This window comes from Triturus cristatus, chromosome 1_2 (genome assembly GCF_964204655.1).
Source record: "Triturus cristatus chromosome 1_2, aTriCri1.1, whole genome shotgun sequence".
Classification (NCBI taxonomy): domain Eukaryota; kingdom Metazoa; phylum Chordata; class Amphibia; order Caudata; family Salamandridae; genus Triturus; species Triturus cristatus.
Genome location: NC_140580.1, coordinates 729,407,678 through 729,433,850, shown reverse-complemented (window position 1 = coordinate 729,433,850; position 26,173 = coordinate 729,407,678). Strand labels below are relative to the sequence as shown.

The 26,173-nt window shown below is 44.4% G+C and overlaps 1 protein-coding gene across 2 annotated transcripts in view; it reads right to left on the bottom strand.

The window, feature by feature from the left end:
- VPS13D (vacuolar protein sorting 13 homolog D) overlaps positions 1-26,173 on the bottom strand; it is a 2,738,381-nt gene that overhangs the window by 2,025,716 nt on the left and 686,492 nt on the right. The window contains exon 26 of one of the 2 annotated variants that reach the window (XM_085608633.1): positions 17,224-17,443. In XM_085608633.1, coding sequence (XP_085464759.1) covers positions 17,224-17,443 — 220 coding nt within the window. The remainder of the gene's footprint in view (positions 1-17,223; positions 17,444-26,173) is intronic. The other variant, XM_085608634.1, reaches the window with a different exon arrangement.

The window sequence follows — 26,173 nt, the reverse complement described above, 5'->3', positions numbered from 1 at the left end:
TGTTGAATCTGGATTTTATTTCCAAAGTTTCGAGGATATGTCCTACAGGAGACATAGAAACTGTGGAATGTTTCAAAATTTTTTAAATTTGCGTTGCCAATGATTTTGGAACCTAAGAGGGCTTCGAGGAATTAGGTTCCGCTGGTTTCGGATTCGTTGATTTCAAAGCAGAATTTCATGGCCGGCACTGAGGCAATCAGAGACCGGGTCAGATCTGAAGATTGAGAGGACACCGACGTATGTGCCTGATCCAAGGCCGATACAGAAGATTTAACCTTGGTAGATAGTTTCGGTGAGTGGCCCAGAGGGTGGGGCAGGTAAAGTGACTTTTCAGATCTAACCATGGCCAGAACGCAGTGGCAGTCCGGCAACCTCTAGTATGGAAAAGTGAAGATTCTGAATTCTTTTTAGGTAGAGGGACAGGGACAGGGTCGATGGTACTCACACGCTGTCCAAGTGGCAGGTTCTACTTCAATTTGTTCTCCACGTCAGAGCAGGAAGTCTCTTCGATACACAAGGGCTGCTTTACTTCCTTTGCATTATGCTCTTCCTGGGCATGCTCTTCGACGAGACATTTTCAGTCGTCGAGCCCTCCGATTTGGGAGAGTATTTTTTGAGTGGAAAGACTTGCAGCCATCACAACTGACTTCACGATGATTGAGCAGAGATTGCACACAAGATATTGGTCCATGTGCAGGTACTTGGCGCGACACTGGGGGCAAAATTAAAAGGGTGCCCATCAGGAACACATTTTCAGTGCTGACTGTGGTTGCAGGTGGAGAGTAGGCCAGAGACGGGGGGCATACCCAAGGGGTGATCTGTCGGTAACCGAACCGACAAATTTAAAGCAGTGCAGAAATAGAAACGCGCAACCGAAAGAACTGTACAGTCGAAGACAGGATAGGAACAAAAAGTGGTACCGAAACGCAGTCGAACGTGGATGGGAGGCACACACATTCGAACCCGACGGTGGAGAGATAACAATCTAACAAAGGAGTCGATGCCCATGAGCAGTATCACCGAGAGGAGGAGTCACTCTTTCTCGGTTCTCGAAACAATTCTTTGAAGAAAAACAACTTGTACAACTCCAAACACAACACTAGATGGCAGGAGTATGCAGAGCATGTGTATCTACAGCCACACATGCAATTGAACACATTATTTTGACCACCTAGCTCCCTCTTCTCCCCTATATGGGTCTGCTTGAAACTTGGAAACCGCATATAGGAGGCTGCCTTAGTAGATGGTGCACACGTATTTAAGTGAAGCATCTTGCACTAATCAAGGCAACCCTTATGGTGATTTTAGTGGTCTTTGATAACCTTTTGAAAGCTCTCAAAGTGGTAGCTGTGGAGGGCAGCGTTCAGGCTTATCTTGAAGGAATGTTAAGCAGCTTGTTTTACCAGATTAATAATGTAGTGTAGGTTAAATGAAAAAGAACCACAAAGTATACATATAAAAAAATATGTCTATTTATTACACAACAATCACTAACACATTGGTATATCTCCTACGTGGAGATATAAACACAAATACACAATAATACTTCAATTGTAAATAAATAAGTAAGCACAAAATACAGTGGTCTCCAGGGGGAGACCAAACCATATGCTAAAAAAGCTGAATGGGAACTGCGACCAAAGTCAGGACTTAGACCAGGAGACTCAGAGGAGCTGGGGACACACGGAAACACCCAAGGTAGGTACCCAGGAACCACATGGAGGCTGTGTGCAGAGTAGGAACACAGCAGCCTGCCCAATGGAAGTAAATGGAGAAGTTGCAGTGGTGGGTTTTCAAGGACCCTTCCCAGTGGACCCTGAAGAAATCCCGTTGAAGACAGCAGGCTGGAGGTCACCCCACCTGTGGATACCCCAAGAACCAGGATACCTACTTCAGGGAAGCTGGGTGCATAGGTGCGAAGTAATGTCTGAAACCGCCGTAGACCACAATGGAGGATTCAAGAAAGATGCAGCTGGAGAAGACTGTGCAAGAGTCCGGTGGAATCCAAGGGTGGATTCTTGAAGCGAAGAACCTGTAAGCAAAGCAGAGAGTGTCTATGCCACTTGGAGGAGACCAGAGGCACGGAAGAGCAATGCACACAGATGACAGATGGTTATGTAGGGATGACGGTGACCTTGTCGCTGCAGCTGTGAGGATCAGGTGAAGCTGCGGATCACCAGGAGCCGTGCACGAGCTGTCCCACGTTGTGAGTTGAAAACCAGTGAGTCGCGTCTGTGGAGAGCACCAACAAACCTTGGCAGCAACAATAATTGTGGAAAGCAAAGAAGGAGCGATGTTGGGACCATCAAGGTCCAAGGGACTCACCAGAAGCAGGGGAGTAGAGCAGGCCCCGAGCAAGAAGGGGAGCCCTCTGGAGCAGAAGAATACCCTCAAGAGGATCCAAAGGGTGAAGGCACAGGAGTCAGAAGAGGCCCTCGAGCAGCTCACCCAGAAGGAAGGCCCATGGTGCAGAGGATGCGGTGAGGATGCTGCATTTGGCAGGAAGAGATGCTGAAGGCTGGAGCGTCTTGTAGCCCGAGGTTCTATGGAGTGCTCAGCCAACTAGGCTTGCCAACGGCAAGTCAGCGCAGTGCACAAGGGTTTGGTCCCAGCGATTTCCCACGAGGGACACTGGCCTCTAAGATGCAGAGAGGACAGGTCAGGTCTTGAGATAGTTGCACAACCACCACCTTTGTTGATGAACCTTGTGAAGTCCGTGGGACGTCAGGAGAAGTAGACCGGTCAGCTTTGTTGCGGTGCCTGCAGATGCAGGGGAGTATCTCCTTCAGTCCAAGGGGGATTACTTCGGGTGTCCTGTAGTGTAGTTCCTATAGTACCCTTCCTGCAGGACCTGCGCTGTTTTTGGATAACATATACTGTGGGTCTGGTTGTAGACTGACTCTGTACACCCCTGCCAAGTATGTTAGCCTATTTTTGCATTAGCTAGCTCACAGTGCCAATAGAATCTCCTTTTATCTGAGAGATTAGTTTTAGGCAACCTCAGAACACTACAAACCCTGATTCCTCAGACTTGTGGAAACAATATACTACTTTTCACCCAGTCACTCGTGCTTGCTCATTTTCTCTCAGAGAGATACACGGAAGAAACAGTCGAGCGTGTTTACAATAAGAATTTATTGCACTGTTGTTTTTCTCGTGTAAAATATATGCGCTGCTACAGCTGTTAAACAGTAGCAGAGATATAGGATCAGCAGTACTATGAATACAAAGGAATAGTACAGTTCTACCATTTTGAAATGGTCATGAACATATACATGAATATAAAATGCATTAATAAAATAAAGCGCATACTCTAGATGTACCAAAGTTCACCTAGCATGTGAGTAGGTGCGAAAGAGCTAATAAGCCTAAGAGCCTAAAAGTCTAAGAGCCAAGAATCCCGCCAGGATTTAGTCGAACACCATTACCTGAATAGTGAGAGTGTGGGACTTCGTCCTGGACTTCAGTTGGACACCCCGCAAGGGATAGTCAGACCACTGTCAGCTGGAGCGATTGCATGTCGGAGCCTCAGATTCTCTGGTCAGTGTGTCGGCCTTGAAATCTCGGTTCCCTGCTGCCTACTGATAGCAAGAGGTGCTGTATTTGTACAGTCCATGTGCGTGTGTTAGCTATCGTACAGTACGAGGATGACGTTGGGGATTAAACCTTGTGCGTAGATAGGAGAGGTGAAGTATACCACCTGGAGAGTGTTCTCATAAATTATTCATATGTGCTAAGGATGACGTCTTAGCAATATCGATTGGGAAAAACCCACCCTCGGCACAGAACTAGGTGAAAGGTTTAGTCCTTAAAAGGCATCGGTGGGCAGGGGGTTGGGAGGGGGAGAGGAGGGTGGGGGGATAGTTTAGGTTTGAAAGTAGGTGTAGCATGTTCTTCGTTTAACAGTAAAACAAAATGGATTGTGCTGTTGTTATTGTGATACATCTGCCTGGCTGACGTACCTGGAGGTCAGGGCTCAGCAACTGTAATGCAATCATTTAATAAAATTTGTTTAAAAAAAAAAAAAAGGCATCGGTCCTTATAAGGCTCTATGTCCCTATTAGGCATTCTGTCCTTATTTGGAGTTATGTCCTTATAAGGCTCGTTCATATGAAATGAAGAAGAGATGATGTAGGGAAGGTGTACGATGTTCCCTAGACCCATATCAGGGTACCGATATGAAATATAACAGTCCTTGATGCCCACAGGTCTGATGAAGATCCTGGAAGAAGCACAGACGACGAAGAAAACTTGCAGAACGGCGAGATGTAGTCTCTGTTCCAGGCGAAATCCAAGTGTCCAGATGGTCGAAGAGTGAGGTGGTTTCAGGCTTGAGTCTTGTCCCACAACGAATCCCAAGAGCCACCCACAGGTAAGCCCTTAAGTACCCTAGGGAAAGGGTGGGAACGACTCAGGGGTCCCTCCCAGAGGAGGGGCTCGATAGAGGGGAGGATACCAATGGTTCCCTGAACTGGTTCCAACTGGAGTAGGCAAGAAGGGCACCAGATGTGCCCTTTAAAGCAGTCTGGTGGCGCTGCCAAGTGCCCAACCCCAGCCCAATAAACTAAGTCCTGTCTGGGAGGTGTTCACACCTCCCTGCGATAGGAAACCTATTGTTTTACCTTCCCCTGCTCGAGCATGGCTCAGAAGCAGGAGGGCAGAATTGTGTCTGTGGTCAGCAGCAGCACTAGCTTTCTGTCAGACCCTGAAAGGCTGTAACCGGGAGTACCGGAGGGTACCGCAAGGGAGCCCCCCAATATATGGGATCATACTTCCAACACTAGAATCAGTGTTGAGACATGCTTTGAACATGTTTGATACCAAACATGACCGGGTTTGGTGACGCCACTATATATGTGCTCTGAATACGGGTATATACATTTCTTTATAACTACTAAACAGCAAAAAAAAATAGATTTGTTTATAACTACTTCTACTGTCTCGGGTGTGTGAGTATCAGGCACTAGACATAGAATACACAACTTATTTCAAGGAATGGCCGAATTAGTGCGGTGCGAAGGGAGGGGAAAAAAACACCCTGCTTCCCCTAGAGTATATCAATCACAGGATTGAAACAATAGTTTTACCATTTCCACGGCACACGACAACACAATTAAATCTCGAATCATAAATTATTATTTATAGAAGAAAGATGCAGGAATTCTTGTTCTCTTTTCTTTGTATTCTTTCATCCTTTTTAGCCATACGCCAACGCGTTTCGGTGCAGGGGGATATTTCCCTTGTGACTTCCTCATGGCTGCTGAACTTCTACTTGATTCCCAACTGATCCTCCTAAGACCAGTTCAGGTTTTGGAGGAATCCAAATCGCTGATAGTGTGTAAGTACGTGAAATTAATGGTCTCAATTTCCTCTCAGGTTATCCCGTGGTAAGAATAGCCACCGAGTATTTCTGTACAAACCGCTGTTGTGCGTGCGTCTTGCAAAATCCAATAGTAAAAGTTAATATTGTTTTCCGTTAACCCGTTGAGCTAGAATATCAAAGCAACTCCAGTCCCGCCGAATTTGCGAGATCTCACAAGGAGATTAATAATTACCCAATTTCTGATTCATATTTGTAACAGTGGCGTCTCCTTGTGTTTCAACCCTCTGCCCCGAATACTGGTCCGAGGAAACAGGTCCCCCGTAAACTGGAGCGACCACAACATCATCACCATCACGATTAACTCAACTATCAACAACAACACTTCAAAGACACCAAAGGGCAAGAACAAACACCCACACAGACAATGGAAATCTTGAAAGAACCCCAATAAACATGCAACCAAAAGACCTACACCTTCTATAACTAGACTGGACAAACAGATATCAATAAAGACCCTAACCAGAGTTGGCCACAAAACCACACATGGATTAATGAAAAACTTCAAAAGAATGAAAACACAACTCAACATACTGCAATGCAAATGGAGAAATTCAAGCGATGAAACAGCCAAAAGCACACTAAGCAACTTTGACTGAGTTTACAGACGAGCCATCAGAACCACAAAAAAAGCATCACATTCTCCCATACCTTGGATAGCAACTGAAACTGCAAGCCATTCTCACACTCGTAATCTCCAAGCTAGACTATGCCAACAGGCTACACCATGGTGCACCCAGAGTGTTCATAGGCAAAATACAACTCATCCATAATGCTGCCCCAAGTTGGCATCTCTGCTTTCACCTCAGAGAAAGCATGACCTCTGCCTTGCAATCATTCAACTGGCTACTAACAGTAGCTAGAAAGCAATGTTCAAGGCACTCTGCATTGTCCATAAAGCCTCCAAATGAAAACCTCACCATACCTACAAGGAAAATTCTAACAATAAAAATAAAACAGGAAACTGCACTCCAGGCTTGCACCACTTAACATCACACCACCTTACCATAAGAAATCCTTAGGAGGGACTGCATTCAATTCAATATATCTTTATTCGATCTTAAAAACATCATAAAAGTACAGAGTAAAAACACTACAATAAAACATATCAAATAAACACAGTATCATAAATAACATGCATTCTCAGAACAAGACGCCAAGCTCTGGAACTCGCGACCAGCCAAGTTTTGAAGCATCCAAGAGCAGATAAACTTGTGAAGACAATTAAAAAGAAATTCCAAGATAACTACATCATTCAACAACTGAGAATAAAACCTGTAAAGACAATTGCACCGGCAAGTTCATTCCTCAGTTTACAACCTAGAGATAAGGAACAACCGAACCAACAAACTATTTTCGGTACGCAAATCAGCTAAGAAAAGTTGAATTATGGATCACCTAGGCAGTATATAGTTATGTCAATTCACATAGAACATTTTTGCCCCATATTAATACGATAAAACTCAGCAGTTGATCACCAATTGTAACTTACCCCTCCTACACCCAAATAAGACATATCTGTTGCGGGGCTTATCCATCAGCAGTACTGCACCAGCAAATAAACCAGCTGTCACCAAATGAACAGGAATAGAAAAAATGAAGAGCTCTAACACATACTGCTGGTCAACCGTAAGGCTTTAATCTAGTTTTCCACTGCAGATCCCAAAAAATTATACATTATGACCGCTTCTTTACATCTCACAATGACCCGCAGGTATAGGATAATAATAACAAAGGCCATCACAGCAGATCTCTCCCGATTTTTCTCTACTCAACCTCGGGCCTAAAACTATGAACAACATTTCAGGTTGCACAACCCAGTGCAGTAACCAGATAAGTAGAATATACTCATAAGAAATACCATAAAGGGACCTGAAGAGCTGCTTAAAGCTGCCAGCTTACTGAAAATCATAAACAATGCGTCTATCTCTCACACCTCATTATCCACCACATTGGTAAGCACCATATACCAGAACTTAATAAAGGCTCCTCAGTTGCCATCAAACACGACATGAAAACCCTTCCCACATAGGATAATAAATCAAAGACTATGACCTTCCAAACACACAACCTACGTGGCTTAGCATGCTGCTCATGTAGGCAAGTACTTCAGAGCCAATACTTTCAATGAAGATCTGATGATGAGGAACTGAAGTTACAATGACGTTCAAAAAAAGGACTTGACACTGTAGATCAGATGAATTTGAATAAATCCTCGCTGTGTGCAGAAAATAGTCAGCACTACTAGCAGTTGAACGATGAGATTGCTATTCTTCTGGTAAAGTATAGATTCAATTTGGAAAACAAAATTTAAACATGCAGAAATTTGTAACCTCTACTTGGCTGTAGTGTTTTTGTTATATTTCATATAGGTTCCCCGTTATAGGTCTGGGTAACATCATAACCCTTCACCTACATTCTCTCCTATATTACATACATAACGGATTTGAGGGACTGACCTTTTACCTAGTTACAATACTACACACAGTACATAGGGGTTTTCCCTAAACACTGGCCTCATAAATTATGCATGAGGATTCTTAGTTTCTTCGAATCACAGCAGGACCATCAGCTCCAGCATAATAACTATGTATAAAGTTCATTCCTGACGTCATCCTAAGTCCGACACTGGCACAGCAAGGTAGAACCCCTGGGGATACCTTAGGGTATATAAACATCACATCTTGCTGTGATAGTCAGTCGAAATCAGGACTTCCTGGCCGACACACGGCTGCAAGACGCTGAGGTTCCTGCATGCAGATACTCCAGCTCGCAGTGGTCTGACATCCCTTGAGGGGTGTTCAGCTCGAGACCAGAACAGGGTCCTGCAGTCTCACCTCAGGTAATGGGGTTGGTTTTATCCTAGAGGGATTCTTGGCTTTACACCTACTCACATGCTAGGTACACTTAGGTACATTTAGTTAGGGTTGCATCATAGGAGTACGCATTTTACTGCTATGTATTTTATATACTTGCCTGTAGTTATGATTTTAGCAAAATGGTAGAAACCTACCACCTGTTTACTTTCTTAGTGCTGCTACTCATTTATCTATGCTACTGTCTACTGGTGATTTCAGTACACTTATTTTACACTAGAATAACGACTGTTCAATAAATGCTTATTGAAAACGTCCCAACAGTGACTGAGCGAAAAGTGAATTACTGGTTCCACGGTCCTGAGGGATCAGAGTTGTCATGTTCGATAGTTGCCAAGAACTATTCTCTCCTTGGTAAGAGGAGGTGATAGTGGCATCATGAGCTAGCTGGTTGGTACACAGGCCAACATACTCGATGGGGGTGTCTGGAATCAGTCTGCACACCAGTCCCACAGTGTATGTTGTCTAAACGCGCAGATCCTATATTGGTCTTATAGGAACTACACGACATGGGGCAGCCAACATTGGTATTGGCACTTATTTAACAGTTAAAACTGAGTAGTCAGTCATGCTATTTTCAGAGACCCCTACTCACATTACCCCAGAGACGTCTGGAGTGGGATGGAACAAAATCCGCCACAGCTGAGTAGGAAAAATTCCTATGTATTGGCTGTTGCCTTCAAACGCTTTCTGTTCTAAAAATGATGACCAAGCAGAGAAACATAGATGAAGGAAATCAACTGAACTTCACAGCAGAAGAAGATGATGATGCAGATGCAATACAAATAGCAGAGAATGTCAGAAATGGCGTCACCCTAAAACTAGTAGCATATGGTGTTACAGTAAGAGGTGGGCAAGTGACCTTTGTGATTAAGGCACACAAATCATAAAGAACAGAGGTATTCTATTCATAGATTAGATTCCCGCAGGCCAATGCACAAACTAAAACATTTCACTACTATGTATAAGATGTAATATCAAATGAATATAATCCATATGAAGACACTGAAATTCCACTCACTTATGACAAAAACTTTTACTGGTTCAAAGACGCCCTGCCCCATACAAGAAATAGAGTAAGACCCGGTCCGCTCAGAAGAGTTGGAGCAACTTGGCCAGCGCTGGCGGCATACACACCACATCCTGACATTGACACAATGCCAGGAGGAGACTTACTCACACAGCATAAAGAATTAATAAGACTTTACAGAAACATGACACAGTTTGTGATGAGAACAATCACACTTCAGCCAGCATCGGTTACACAACCAGAACCAGTCCAAACTCCTACAACAAAAATTACACCACAGAAACTGCACGCAGTCATGGGTAAAATGCCTACTAAACGTGAACAAATGCCCTTCTGGTTAGCACAAAAAATGACACAGCTGGTCCTAAAAAAAGCATAGAATACTGACTATTTGCTTGCCAATCGGGATAGCTCCCTCTATAGAGGATTGTACTTCTTGGGATACAGTTTTCGCTGCAATATATACCAGGACTCATGGTATCCCATCTTTAGCGGTAATACCGGATGTATTAAGACAAATACAGAACGAGTATGGAGCAGAGCCTGCTCTAAACTTAGGGATGAAGTTGTTAAACAACTTTGCCCATGTATATGTGATAATATTATCAAATATTAAAGGTGAAGCAGCATCAGTGGCAATACTCCAACGTCTGAGAGAGTTCACTCCATTACAACAGGAGACAGAACTACCTAAAATAATTAAAAGTGCTTATGCAGAATTAGGCAGAGAGTGTCTGGGAGCTAGATCTGTAAAACCTCAAGTAGTGGGGGGTACAGATAAAGAATTGCAAAGCAAGCACCGGTTTCTTCAAAGAAGAGATGGGACAATAATAAACAGCAAAAGAATAGATCTCACTTCAGGGGAAGGTCTCCTCAGCAGGAGCCCCCAGAAAGGAGATATAATCTTAGAAATAGAGATAGCATCAAAAAACCTGACCTGTATCAGGACACTGATACACGTTCCTCTCGTTCCTTTCAGGGTTCATCAAAAAACTCCGAGAGGGAAGCACGGTCAGAACAGAGACAAGAAGAGCGTACAATGCCCAGAGATAGGCAAGGCACTTCAGACTACGCTTCAAAGAAAGAAGAAAAACCCGAAGCAAAACCTCAATTCAAAAAGAAGAAGGTGGCAGGCCTCAAGGTTAGACATGCTCAGACTCAACTACTGAACGGGGAATGGGTTCTGACGATGCTAGACAGCGCAGCAGAAGTAACAATAGCTCAACGGAACCTGATGGAATTTCGGTGACAGCGGAGTTGAGTGAGTATATCAAGGTGGAAACACCTGATACTCCAGATGGAGTGGGACAAGCCCAGACAAGTGAAAGGTCTCTTTAGGGAGAACCTGACTTCTGGCTATGACATCCGATTAGCTGAAAGAGATTGGCCGCCTACTATTGTTAAGGAATGCTCAAAGGTAGAAACTGTGATTTTACCAGCTTTTTCCGACCTAGTCCCCACACACCTAAGACATACATATGCACAGGAGTGGGCGGTAGCCCTTGCTCCAGCATTATACCGCAACCACATTGGGTGGGATGAAGTCACCCCACCACGTAATTCCAATAAACACAAACCCAACTCCACAAAGACAGTATCCTATAAAACAGAATCCTTAAAAACAGGTCAGGGAGATCTTAGATCAACCTGAATACCAAGGTGTAATTGAACCATGCACCTCATCGATGAATAATCCTCTGTTTCCCGTAATGAAACCCGACAATTTATATAATCTAGTTTTACATTATAGACACTTAAACTCATGTGCAAAAACATTTGCAGTTCAGAATGAACACAGTGCTGGACTAATGAATAAGATTGTGCGGAAAAAATACAAAACACAGGATATCTCAAATGGATTTTTCTGCCAAAACATAGGCCTGAAAATGCTAGGGTCTCAGCTTCAATTATTTCGACTTCCCCAAGGGTATAAGAAAAGCCAAGGGTTATTCTCACGAAGGGTAACAGAGTTACTACAGAATTTGGATAAAGAAGCATTATCCTATGTGGATGATATTTATATAACGGATGACGACTTAGATGAACACTTTACCAGGGTAAACACCATAATTTTGGGTTTCACCTCTGAGGACTACAAATTTAACTTTAAAAAATCAAAGATAGCCCACCTCAATGTCCTATTTCTGGGATATGATCTTTCAAGTGAAGGCAAGAGCCTAGCAGCCCACTTTTTAGAAAAGTGCACATTGCTCCAACCTCCAAAATCAGTAAAAAATTTACAGCCCATACTTGGATCTTTGAATTTTGGCAGAACATACATTTTGGAGTACGCAGCGAGAGTAAAACCTTTTTACGATCTCATAAGACCAGACTTTTCAGTTAGGCAATAGACACAGGAACACAAAAATATACTCTGTTCACTGCAAGCTGATATGATATTATCAAAACACTTACAGACACGCGTAAACATTCGCAACCTGGTGATCCGCATAATCGAAGGTCAATCAGGGTACACTTACTTAACCTTCAATGAAGGCTGAACAGTACCAATTGCATATAAATTGCATAACATTTGAAGAGTCACCTTTACAAAACAACGGAATAGACAACAATGAAATGGAACTAGTTCCCCTTGACACAAACTTTTCAAAATAGAATGAAAGACCAATTTGACTACAATCTAACAAGGATGTCTACGTCAACATGCCTCAACAAGAACAATCAACAAGTTCAACAAAACCTGCTGAGCTACCAAAAATGGATCGAACTGCATCTGGCTATTTCATCGACTTTGATACCTTTCCACTGGATCGAAGTGAACCTGGAACAAAACCAGCCCAAATTTCTCTCAAACAACAGATCAAAGACTTTTTTAACTTTCTTGGAAAGACTTATTTAGGATCACCTTGGCTAGAGCTTTGGATAATCACCGGCATACTATTTCTTCTTTTTTGGATTGGATTAGTAATTTATTTCCACTTACTCATGAATGGAACTTATCTTCAACAGAGCTCTGCAACATCATAAGAAAACTTATTTTTAAAACCTCATGTTTCATCTCATTGTGAACAAAGAGACTTGTCCTTCGTGAACATTTCAGCAGTTCCTATACCGGGTGGTATAGAGTGGGACAAAGTAAATTATGAAATACTTGGACCGACCGAGCTTTTAAAGATTCCACATTTGTTTAAAATTTCATTGAATGATATCATTACCTCCAGTACATTTTCTGATGATTGGGATTTTGAAACTGTTAAAAACTTATAGTCTGATTAAGAACAATCTGCCGCATTTCTAGCACTGAAATGTTAGAAGACACATCAGATTTTGACAAAATGTATTATTACCAACATTATGGTCATCATTTCTTGCATAAATCTAGCAAACCTAGAAATGTTTTCAAATACCGTCAGTGGGAACATTACCCTACACCACTGAAAACTAGTTCAAAAACATTTGCACAGAAGTTCTCATATTTTTCAGGGTTTAATACTTCTGACCCAACCTCGCATTATTATAAGGTTACACCTATATCTGCACAGAAACATATGATAACGAACACCAAACAGATTTATTCAGCTTCCTTTATTACACAGCTGTCTGGGCAGGGTTTTAACTTATGGATGGACACTGTACATTTAAAATCAATCTCGGGTTCTAGAGACTGGCAAGTCCAGGGAACAGAAGTGCTATTTCAAGCATGCCTCATTCCACAGCAGATGATCTTTATGGATGACACTGTATAACAGACTTCTTGTCTTGGACTAGCCAAGAATAAGGATATGAACACGCCCCAAGTTCCAACACCTTTAAACACAGAGGGGAATTTTACGTCAGAAAGAGGTGCTAAGATGGATGACATATTGCAATACAATAGATCAGACCCCAATTGGAAGGGATGGTTGGTTTGACCCACAGACACAAACAGATGTCAGGAAAGATTCAGGGGTACCACTGAAGAGTTTATTATCTGTAGGCCAGACCCACGATATGTACAACGAGAACATCCGGGAGTAGTGACATCATATAGTGTTGGGAAGTTATGCCTCGATTGGCTAAAGACCTCAACACTACCCCCAGGTGAAACACGTGTACGTAGAGTTAAGCTAGAAAAGGCGTTAGCCATAGTTGACAATGGCATGACTACTTTAACATCCAGGATATATTCACTGGGCAACATAGTATCTTCTGCTATTGATGTAATAGAACAGGATTTGTCCCTATTACAACACGGACAGTCACAGTTATGTTCTATTATTTTGTTAAACTGGACGCTGCAGTCATTGCGCGCCAGATATGTGCCTTGGAGTTTTATCAACAGTACGTCATTATTTTCTGCATACAATCTAACAGAAAAATAGATGGAAATGGCACAGAGTGGAGCAAAATATACAATGCTGCGTATCGAAAAACTGGATAGGTTACCGTTTACTGTGACAGAATTACCATCCACAGAATGGTTAATCCACGCCCACATAACATTACCGGTCGCAACTTTCCAGTTTCAGTATTGCCTAGAACAACAATAGGCAGGCAAATATAAAAAAAAAAATGGGTAAGAAATTCATCAGGGAGTCCTGGGATTTACCGCACAGATTTCGATGCAGGAGTGGGGATCTGTAAGTGATTCTAAGCGGTACTAACTGCGAGAAGACTTCAAGTGGATCTCTCATATGCCAGGATATGATGCTACATGGGTCTTGTAATGGGTCTGTGGCAAACCTGTCCTGTCACTTGAAAGGTACCCCGGCAGCAGTGATTAAGCCGGTATTCAGGCTTCTCTCGAATGGTAGTTACTTAATGCTGAATGATCAAGGTTGTTGTGGGATGCTTCCGGGCATTGCATATCTAGTCACGGTGAGCTCCAGGGTTACTTGCTGCATGCAAGTATTGTTTCCACCAACACATACAGTCAGTCAGGCACTGTTATGAACTTCGCTAAATGTTTCCTTTATACAGTTGATACTCTGAGCAGAATGAAAGCCATGCTTTTACAGTGAACCGTGCCCTTAACCTCTGCCCGGGAGACTTTTGATCTCCAGACCGTAAGGTCCTGGGCAGAGATACAGGCACTTATACGTACAAACTGCCCCTTCCATGGAAAGTCGTATCTTTAACATGTCTGATACAACAGGAATTGTACATCTATTTAAGACCATAGGTTCAGGAATGTTAAGCACCTTTTAGAAGGTCCTCAGAGTTATACCAAACTTTATACACTCCATCTTTGGAAGCATTTTTGGAGGGCTTCTGCTGATCCTGTTCCTAATAGCAAGAATCGTGATTGTTACCTTTCTGCTACGGAATGGATGTCCCAGCCACCAAGGAGAGAGCAACAGCACTCCTGGAGCGCAAATACCATGATCGCATGGTACAACATCTGGGCACACCTCGCCTACGGGAACTGAGTGCCTCTTGTTTCCTGTCATTTAGACCAGTCTGGATGGACTGTGTTCTACCTGTTCTTCGATGCCTGTTCTGCAGAGAAGGATGCGTGTTGGACCTCTGTCTGACACTTCCATCGGTAGCTCCACCAGACGTTGATGCTTTACTGGACCAAATAATGGCCCATGTTCTGCAGTGACCTCAGCGTATTCCTATGTTGTTGGCAGCCTTCTTAGAGCCACCACTGGTAGTTTCTGCTCCTGTTGGTATGGATACTGCCTCCTCTGCCAACACTCAGGCCTCGGATATGGCACAGGCTTCCCCGGCATCCACTGCAGGCAGTACGGAAGATCATCTGTGCTCAATTGACATTCTTTGGGAGGTGTTTTGGGGATCGTCAAGTGCCTATGCAGGCAGCAGCAATGTTGCATCTACCAGCAAGTACACATAAACTATTGGCACGTCGCGCGCTGGGAAGATTTGGCCTTTAACCTTTTAATGAAATTCCAAATTGAAACATTTTGATTTGCATGGCTTTCAGATGCTTGTAGTTGTTCAGACTATATAAACGGACACTTTAGAGCAAATGCTTGACTGATTTTTAAAGGGTTTTTAAACGCTTATTAAATTTGCTTAGGATATCCTTATTGCTATTAATTGCGTACAAACCTCTAGACGCCTTGGTAGTACGCTAGAATTTAGTAATGTCATCCCATCAGATGAGGAGTGGGTGTTATATTTCATATAGGTACTCCAATATAGGTCTGGGAAACATTATAACCCTTCACCTACATTCTCTCCTATATTACATACATAAAGGATTTGAGGGACTGACCTTTTACCTAGTTACAATACTACACACAGTATGTAGGGGTTTTCCCTGAACACTGTTTCCACGGTCCTGAAGGATCAGGGTTGTCATGTTTGATAGTTGACAAGAACTATTCTCTCCTTGGTAAGAGGAGGTGATAGTGGCATCGCGAGCTAGCTAGAACAGAGGCCAAAAAACTCGGTGGGGGTGTCTGGAATCAGTCTGGACACCAGTCCCGCAGTGTGAGTTGTCTTAAAGCGCAGATCCTATATAGGACTTATAGGAACGACACAGTTTACCTTTCTCATAATCTATACATCACAAAAAAATTACATTTCGGATATATAACACTTTGGCATCCATAACAGTAGTTCTATCTCGTGCTGCAAGTAAAAGTTGCTATATTTGCCCATGAGATCTTCTCTGCACACTTTTTGTTTGGCTCAGTCCCCTACTCCTTTATTGCCTAACCTCTATGCTCCTCCTATATTAGGCACTCTGCTTATTTTGAGACTATTAAATCTCTCGTGAGTCTTATCTCCATCTTTGCTTACTGGTCACCACCTTTCATGTTTGCTTTCACATTTACACTCCTCCTTCCCCTTGATATACTGTCCACGTCTGTGCCTGTCTCCTGTTCTTTCTTTACTGCTTGCATTTTTAAGTATTCAATGTTTACTGTAATGAGTGGCCACATTTTCCCAACACTTAAATACAGAGCTGACTCTAGGGCGGTGCAACTGGGGGGGTTCAGGGGTCTGCGTCTTGAACAGATACAGGTATTTAATGTTCCTGCTGGAGAGAGATCGGTGTTCTGTCTAGTGGCAGGTTCTACTAATGATAAGTAGAGAAGTGGGTTAAAATGCCTGCTACAAAGAACGTGTACCACAGAAATCACAAAACTGTATTTTATGTGGATCACTCAGTAGGTTACTGCTTTTGTCACAGAGATTTCTTTGTTACCGTAGTTCATAAATTACGACCCTGATATAGCACAGTGAGCTATGAACTGTCATCAAAGAGCTGCATGCAAACAGCATGGTATAGCTTAGGACGTTATATTTTTCCCCAGTCTTTTATTAATCTAATGTTGCTAAATAGGGTTAATTTGGGTAGAAATACATTTTTCTTAGTAAAGCTAACCACCTTGGCATGTTTTAAATCCAGAGTTTTTGCTTCTCCAGATCAAACACTCCTAAAATATACTGCCTTCTAGTATCTGTGACATTTGATTCCTACATGTTGTAATCCTCATTGTCTTATGCAACATTTCCTATAGACTGATTTGCACACTCATGGTTTATTTACTCTGTATAATTGTATTGTTTTGTAATTGCATTTATATAGTGCCTACTACGCCTGACGAGCTGTCGAAGCGCTTTTTCGTCAAGTAGCAGGGTACTTCGGAACCCATAAAGGATTAGTAATGTGTGAGTGATGTAAAGTGCTCTGACACCCAACACTGGTATAAGTAGCGCTATAAAACAAATGAAATGCAAGTGAGAGAGGGGCTATGGAGTGTTAAGGGGCACCGGTGAAAAATGGTAGTGAGGGAATTCATGGAGAAGGAGGTTTATGTGGGCAGGAGGGCGCCAACAAAGATTCTCAAACTGGTCGCCACCAGTGCTAAACCCGGCCAGTCTGAGTAGGCACATGCAAATGCGCAATATCGAGGTGATGCAACCGGTCACTGTCTTGAAATACACTATAAAAAAAAAATACTTAATTATACAAGGTGCTTTTTTACAGCTTAAATAGCATGCTTGAATATTTTTATTACCTGGACTGTCAGGAATATCCAAAGCAGGTGAATGGACTAGCTTTCCCTGTGGATTAGTTAGCGTACTGAGGATAGGCTCACTCTTTAGTTTTGCAATACCTGCTACGGAAGAGGACATCATGAATAACCCCTCCAATGAGGAAACACCAACTTTGTGCTCCTCAGTACTTGCTGTCTTTTTCACATTATGGTTTGGACTTTCTCCAGTTGAAGAGAAATTCTGTTGGAAAAAAAAAGCATGATTCACTTAGTAGTACATTTCAAACCTCCTGTTTAAACCAGCTTTTCAAAATGCAATGAGGCCTGGTCACGGAGAAATATTTTTCTTTGCACACAACAATTGCTATAAAAAAAAAATTTTTAAGAAGATACTGACCATAAAAGATAGACTTCGTCAGAAGAGTCAGCAAAACGTCTTGCCATAGGTATGTACCTTTAATGGAGGAACACTATCCTATTTCCTCCTCTTCAGCAAGCATATGCACTGTCTTCAATGGCAATGATCAGCAGAATTTGAGGTGGTCTGTGCTTTTTTAACGGACTGAGGTTATATGTTATTTATCCTACCTGAGTATTCTATGTAAGCATTTGCACGATCCAAAGTAATTAAAACAACATTTTGTACAATGTGATGATGCTAAAAACCTACCTTGTGTAAAGTTAAACCTTTACAAAGGTAATTAAGTACACAAACACATTTGCCAACGTTTTCAAGCTATTTCACAAACAAATCACTTCATTACCCTACAAATTGTGAATTATTAAATTACCTTGATTCACTTTTAATGATAAATGCGCTGCGTCGCATAAGTAATCCTCTTTATAATTCAAACAATAATGATTCATCAAATTACCTTGAGTCACTTGCCATAAAAGTGACCTAACTAAATACAATAATAAAATTCATATTGACACTAGGAATCTGAACAAATCAGTGCAATAAGTTGGTACAATAATTAAACAAAACAGATAATTAGGTCAGCCGCAGCTGTAATATATCTCAAATCTACTTTGAAAAACATCTAATCATCCTTTAGTTTGGTTCATAACTTTCAGTATTTAGAAACTGCTTATAGAACAAAGAGAGTGGGAGATTTCATCTATGGCACAGCTTTTTTACAGTCCCTATCTATGTGGAACTAAAGATGGATACAAGTCTTATTTTTACCAAAAAAGCACAGTTCAGATTTATTATACCTGCCTCCCCAAGAGCTAGCAATATTAACAGCTGGGGAATTGTAAAGAAAGCAATTTTACCATTCGTTTTTCACATTAAACTTATTGGATAAATAATTTGACTGCCCATTCTTTGAAAATAAAAGTAAATGGGATGCTGTCACTTTAAGCCCATGGGATCGTAATAGCTGGCCCTAAACCACCATCGATACTGCTCCTTCAAAGCTTTGAATAGATGTTTAAGGAGAGAAGCAATGTAGAGAAAGGCTATGCAGAGTGAATAGCACTTAATATACAAAGCATAGGCAGGTCAATAAGTGTCTTCTAAGAGATCTAGCAACACAACTCTATAGGTTTAGCAGGCGGAAGAACTCCATATCCTCATCCAGAAGACGAGGGATTTAACGCTGATGTCCAATGTATTAGCCTCAGGTACTGATCGCTATGGTGGATACTCACCTCTTGAATTTCATCAAGCCGCCAAATTCAAGCCACAAGGATAATGTTACTTACCCAGTAAGTATCTGTTCTTGGCATGTAGAGCTGTAGATTCACAAGCTTTGCATACTCCTGCCATCTAGTGTTGGGTCCGGATGTTTGCAAGTTGTTTTTCTTCGAAGAAGTCTTTCCTAGTCACGAGGTAAGGTGACTCCTCCTTTCTGTGACAGTGCGAATGGTCATCAACTTCATTGTTAGATTGTTTTTCCGCAAGAGGGTGAAAATTGAATAAATAAGTGTAGTATAGAGATGTCCATGCATATGAATGTATAATTTAAGACCTGCAACAACTACCGGTACCCGGGGAGGTGGGTGGGCGCATGTGAATCTACAGCTCTACATGCAAAGAACAGATGCTTACTGGGTAAGAAACATTATCCGTTCGAGTGCTGTAGATACACATGTTTTGCATGGACTAAAAAGCAGTATAATCCCAAAGCGGTGGCTAACTCATAGATGTTGCCATTGTTTGGATAAGTGTTTCAGTACTGCTTGGCCTACATTAGCCTGTTGAAATGCTAACACATCCACACAATAGTGTTTGGTAAATGTGTGTGGTGTAGACCATATATATATCAGCTAGAGGGATGTTGCCTAAAAAGGAGATTGCCGCCCCTATTTTGCGAGTGGAATGTACTCTGGGGGTATAGTTAAAGTTCTTTTAGCTTTAATATAGCAAGTTTGGATGCATTTTACAATCCATATGGCAATACCAGATTTTTAAATAGGACTGCCTTTGTGGGGTGGAGTAAATGCAACAAACAGTTGTTCTGTTTTATAAAAGTCTTTCATTCTATCTATGTAGTACAGTAAAGCTCTTTTAACATCAAGCATGTGAAAAGGGCGTTCTGCCACAGAATCAGATTAAGGAAAGAAGACTGGCAACTCAACCGATTGGTTTATATGAAAAGCAGAAACTAAAGTGGGAAAGAATTTTAGGTTGGTGCAGAGAACTATCCTATCTTTATGTAGCTGAAAGAAAGGTTCTTCCAACATTAATACATGTAGCTCATCAACTCTCCTTAGTGATGTGATAGCAATAAGTTGCAACTTTCCACGAGTGCAACTGTAAAGGGCACGTGTGTAATGGTTCAAAAAATGGACCCATGACCCTTGTGAGAACAATGTTAAGATTCCATACCGGGGCAGGGAGAATCCTTGGTGTTATTACTCTTTTTAAGCCTTCCATGAAGGCCTTGATTACTGGGACTCTGAATAGTGACAAACGAACAAGTTACTTACCTTCGGTAATGATATATCTGTAAGAAACATAGCTTAGTTATAGATTCCTTACCTTAGAATTACCTCAGGCGTCAGACTGGATACGGAAATCTTTTCGCCAGCAGTACTGCTGTGCGTCGGAAGGTGGCGTAGGTCGACTCTGCATTTGTCATCGGCGTCATGGTTGCTGGGGTGACGTCGCGGTAGCTACATAGAGGCCGCCCTCGCGCGCTAACGTCAATTCTGTACACGACTTTCCAGAAGCGCAGAGCCATGCAGGACACTGACCACTGGTGCACAAAACTAGGGCCTTGAAAGAAAGTCCTTAACCCTAGAAGTCAGTTCGCATAACGAGGAGGATAGGTGGGGCGGTAAGGAATCTATAACTAACCTATGTTTCTTATAGATATATTGTTACCGAAGGTAAGTAACTTGTTCATCTGAAAGAAACAGTTAGTTAGAGATGCATTACCTTAAAATAGATACCCCAGCAACATCAACCCCGGATGTGGTTCTGCGAACTAAGTTGACACCAGAAAGTCCTGGAGAACAGAATGGCCAAAGAAGCCGTCTCTCTGGACTTGGCTGTCCAGGCAGTAGTGTTTGGTGAACATGTGCAGCGAGGCCCACGTAGCTGACGGACAGCTGTCATTAAGGGGGGCTCCCCGTCCCAAAGCAGTGGTAGCTGTTGTCGCCCTAGTGGAATGGGCAGGCAGTCCCACTGGAGCCTCCTTCTTGCCAAAAAATAGCCGGCTTTGATGCACAGGACGACACACCTGGAGATGGTTCATTTGTGCACAGCTCGACCTTTCTTAGCGCCCACGTAACCACAAAGAGCTGGCCGTCCACCTGGAATTGTTTTGTGCGATCCAAGTAGAAGGAAAGCACGAGTTTTGGATCCAGCCGGTGGAGCCTCTCTTCCTCTTCTGAACGATGCGGAGGCAGAAAGAAGGTGGACAAAGTGATGGTTGGCCAATGTGGAAAGAAGTAACCACCTTGGGAAGAAAGGAAGGTCTAGTTCTAAGGACGACCATGTCCAGATGGACAGCCAGAAAGGGAGGCTTGGAAGAAAGCTTGCAGCTCACTCACCCTGCGTGCAGAGGTGATGGCCACCAGAAAGGCAGTTTTCAAAGTAAGAAGGCGGAGAGGACAGTTATGTAGCGGCTCAAAGGAAGCACACATTATATAGGTAAGCACCAAGTTCAAGTCCCACTGCGGCATTAGGAAAGGAACAGGAGGAAAGAGATGAGTAATGCCCTTAAGGAATCTATTTATAACAGGAGACTTGAAAAGAGAAGGCTGATCAGAAAGCCCAAGGAAAGCTGAAATGGCTGAGAGGTAGCCTTTGAGAGTGCTCAGAGCAGAGCCCTGCTGGGCCAAAGAAAGGAGGAGCAAGAAAACCACAGAAAGAGGGGCGGAAAAGGGATCCACAGCCTTTGGTGTGCACCATGCCACAAATTTGTTCCATCGGCAGGCGTATACGGTCTTAGTGGAGGGACGCCCTGCTGCAAGATAACATTGCAGACTTCGGGAGGCAGGTAAAACGACATCAACTGCCGCCGCTCAGTCTCCACGCAAGGAGGTGGAGGCTGGACAAGTTCGAGTGGAGGACCGTCCCCTGCTGCTGCGACAGAAGATCCTCCTGAAGAGGCAGGCGGATCGGAGGATCGATGGCTATGTTGAGCAGCTCGGGATACCAGACTCTTCGTGCTGAATCCGGAGCCACAAGAATGTCTTGGGCCCGGTCGAGCTTAATCTTCTTCAGCACTCTGGGCAGAAGTGGTATCGGCGGAAAGGCATATAGAAGAAAGCAAGTCCACTCGAGACGAAAAGCGTCACCTAGTGAGTGTAGCCTTGGAAATTCCAACGCGCAGAACTGCTGACATTGCGCGTTCTCTTTGGTGGCGAATAGATCTAAGCAAGGCTCTCCCCACTGCTGAAAGAGAACTTGCAGCACCTCCGAGTGAAGACGCCATTCGTGATCCATCATGCACCTGCGGCTGAGTTTGTCCGCCCTGGCATTCAGGGAACCTGCCAGGTGTTGAACCACCAGGGATATGCCCTGATGTTCCAGCCATGTCCAGAGGCGGAGGGCCTCCTGACATAGGGTCCATGACCCCACCCCGCCTTGTTTGTTACATTACCACATGGCGGTGTTGTTGTCCATGAACACCTGCACCACTCTTCCCCGGACAGAGGGAAGGAATGCTTTGAGTGCAAGACGAATCCCCCGAAGCTCCAGAAGGTTGATGTGGAGCACGGACTCCGCCGGATATCAGAGTGCTGACCGAAACCTGGGCTAGAGGCTGAAAGATAGGAATCATCATCCCGGACTCGCTGTTTGGGAGGATAAACCCGAAACTGCGTCGTATCCAGAACTGCTCCGATAAAGAGGAGCTTCTAAGAGGGGTCAGGTGTGACTTCGGCACGTTGATGGAGAACCCCAGCGAATGCAGGAGGTCGGTCGTAGTCTCGAGGTGGGAGACGACAGCCTGGGGCGAGCCCGCATTCAAAAGCCAATCATCGAGATAGGGGAAGACTGGAACCCCTGATCTGTGCAGATGAGCTGCGACCACCGCCATCACTTTCGTGAACACCGGAGGGGCGCTGGTAAGGTCAAAGGGGAGCACAGTAAACTGGAAGTGCTTGTGGCCTACCGTGAACCACAGGTAACGCCGGTGAGCCAGCAGGACGGGGATGTGAAAGTAAGCGTCCTGCAAGTCCAACGCTACCATCCAGTCTCCATGGTCGAGGGCAGACAAGGCCTGAGTGAGCGTCAACATTATGAACTTCTCCTTCCGGAGGAAGCGGTTGACGTTCTTGAGATCCAAGAAAGGACGCAGGCCTTTGTCCTTCTTGGGCACCAGAAAGTAGTGGGAATAGCAACCACGACCTACTTCTGGGGCAGAAACGCGCTCGATGGCACCCTTGGCCAAGAGTGCCGAAACGTCCTGTTGGAGAAGGGTCAAATGATCCTCCGACATGCAATGGTACTGAGGTGGCATGGATGGAGGGGTAGTCTTGAAGGGGAGTGAGTAGCCCCTTCGGACTATTTGCAAAACCCACCAGTGCGACGTGATGATGCGCCAGTGGAGGAGGTGATGGCGAATCCTGCCACCCACTGGCTTTTGGTGGCCCTGAAAGGTCGGACTTGGAGGCTGCTGCAGAGGGGGCTGTGGTAGACTGCCCTGCCCGCTGGCCCCCAGAACAGTGGCGCTGGTTCCCACATCCCCGCCGCGCAGGGGCTGAACAGCGTGCACCGGGCTGTGGCTCTGGGCAGGACGTGGCGAGGCACCCCTACCGCAGCCACGAAAGGGGCGAAAAGCAGACTGCGCAGGGTGGGTGGTCGAGAGGCCCAAGGACCTGGCCGTAGCCCAAGAGTCCTTAAAGAGCTCCAGCGCGTTGTCTGCCTTGTCACCGAAAAGGCAACGGCCATCAAAGGGCATGTCCTTAAGAGTGCATTGGACATCCCAGGAAAAACCAGTCGACCGGAACCAGGCATAGAGTTGCAGGGCTACTGACATGGAAATCGTCCTGCCTAGTAAGTCGGTCAGTATCCAGACCACAGCGGATGGTAAACTTCGCTGCGTCTCACCCCTCAGCCACTGCACGGGAGTGCACAGCTCGGGCCTTCTCCGGGCACTGAGGCAGCACTTGCGCAACCGTATCCCACACGGACCGCAGTCCTAAGCTGGAGGAAGAAAACATTTTCTTCCCAAGGTGGTCCAGCTTTTTAGATTCCCTATCAGGTGGTGCGTTAGCGAATGCACCCTTGGAGGTGGAGGCTTGGATGACCAAGCTCTCAGGGGTGGGGTGTTGGGAGAGGAAAGTGGGGTCGCCCGGAGCCCGGCAGTGACGCCGGGCAATCATCCTGTCCACAGGGGCCCCTGTGTTGGGACTGGACCAGGTGCCTAAAAGGATGTCCATGAGGGGTTCATTAAATGGCAGCAGGGGCTCCGAAGAGCTCGCTGCTCAGGAAGTTAGTCCTGACTGCCACCATAGGTAGCTCGAGATGAAGCGCCTCGGCCGCCATACTCAACACCACTGCGTACGACGCTCCCTCCTCCGTAGCCACGGTAGGAGGAGACAACATGCCAAGGTCTGGTGAGGTGTCCAGACCACTGGCTTCCCCCAGTTCCTCTCTCCAGTCCTGTTCATACCCTAACTGGTCTGTTAAGGGTCTCCAGACCCCTCCCAGTCCTCCTCACCACCCTCTTACTGCCAATCTGGTCTCAAAGAGCCACGGTAGAACAGGGGCACAAAAGTACCCGTCAGCGTTGGATGCGGCGTCTGTCGACGCCAGTCCGACTCAGTGTCTACCTTGAGGTGGAGGCCAGGTTGACATAGGCTGGGGACACAGCCGACACCGGTGCTATTTTCTTTAAGTATATTGTGGAGTTTCTTCAAATAGCAACATCAAAGGAAAACCACCCGACACGTGTTTCGTCACTCGGGTAATTGCCCGTGACTCTTCAGGGCTGAATAGACATCAACATATACGGGATCGTAGGACCGGTGATAATTCCAACCCGGTCTGAGCGGGTCTGTGAAAATCGGGAGGCCAGTCGTGGCGAGATGTGACAGAGTGAATCAAGGGGAGGACAGATAGGTTCCTTCCCCATGGATCGGGCGCGCTGAAAGACGGGCGGGTGCAACCGTCTTCACAGCTTCCTGGGTATTGAGCAACAAGGTGAGTCCGTCTCACTTTTACGGATGCGGAAGGAGGCTCCTTCACTCTGTCACATCTCGCCACGACTGGCCTCCCGATTTTCTCAGACCTGCTCGGACCGGGTTGGAATTATCACCGGTCCTACGATCCTGTATATTTTGATGTCTATTCACCCCTGAAGAGTCACGGGCAATTACCCGAGTGACAAAACACGTGTCGGCTGGTTTTCCTTTGATGTTGCTCTTTGAAGAAAATCCACAATATACTTCAAAAAAATAACATTCATTGGTGTCGACCCTGTTATTTTTGTTTGAATATACGAATTTTATTGACAGACATTTTGAAAGACTAACCCATACGTGTGCACAGGACTTGGTTTTAATTGAATAAACACTCTGGTTACTAATGCTTGGTTGGGTTGAAATTGTAGAATGGCAGTTTGAATACTGTGTATTCTGGCTATATTGGGAGAGTCTAGGGCTTTGACTGTGTCTAGATTAGCTCCCAGGGTTGCAGATCTTATTTCTGTCATTGATGGTGAAACCCAGTTGATGAAGCAGATCTATTGTTGTTTGTGTGTGCTGGAGACAGTCGTGGTAAGTGCTGGCTTTGATGAGCCAGTCGCCAGATAGGGGAAGACATGAATTTGTTGTCTTCTGAGGTGAGCAGCAACTACTAACACGCATTTGGTTACAACTCTGAGCACTGTAGTTACTCCAAAGGGAAGTACCTTGAACTCATAGTGCTTGTTTGCTATCACAAATCGTAGGTATTTGAGATGAGCTGGATGAATTGGAACATGAAAATATGCGTCTTTTAAATCCAGAGTCAACATGAAGTCTGAACTTTGTAAAAGTGGGAGCACCTGTAAAAGTGTGACCATGTGAAAATGTTATGACTGTATGTAGTGATTTAGCTCTCTGAGATCTAGAATAGGTCTTAAGGAACCATCCTTTTTGGGGAGGAGAAAAAACAAAGAGTGAACCCCTGAGCCTTGGCACTGTATGGGAACTGGCTCTATTGCCCCTTTTAGTAAGAGGGATTGGACCTCTTGTTTTACCAAGTGGACATGTTCCGGAGACAACCTGTGAGATCATGGCAAAATGTTTGGGGGACTAGTGGTAAGCTCCAGGCAATAACCATGTTGGATAATTCCAAAAACCCATTTGTGTGATGTTACAGACTGACAAACGGGGATAAATTGGTGAAGTCTTCCCCTGACAGGTGTGGTATAATCGGGGGAAAGCGTGGGCAAGTCACTGTTTGTTGGGGGAAGGGGAATCTCTAGGTGTGTTGCCCTTACCCCTACCCTTAAAGTTGTTGCCTCTATGACCTCCTCGAAACAATCCTCTGGAGTGAGAGGACTGGTTGTTACCAGTATACGTG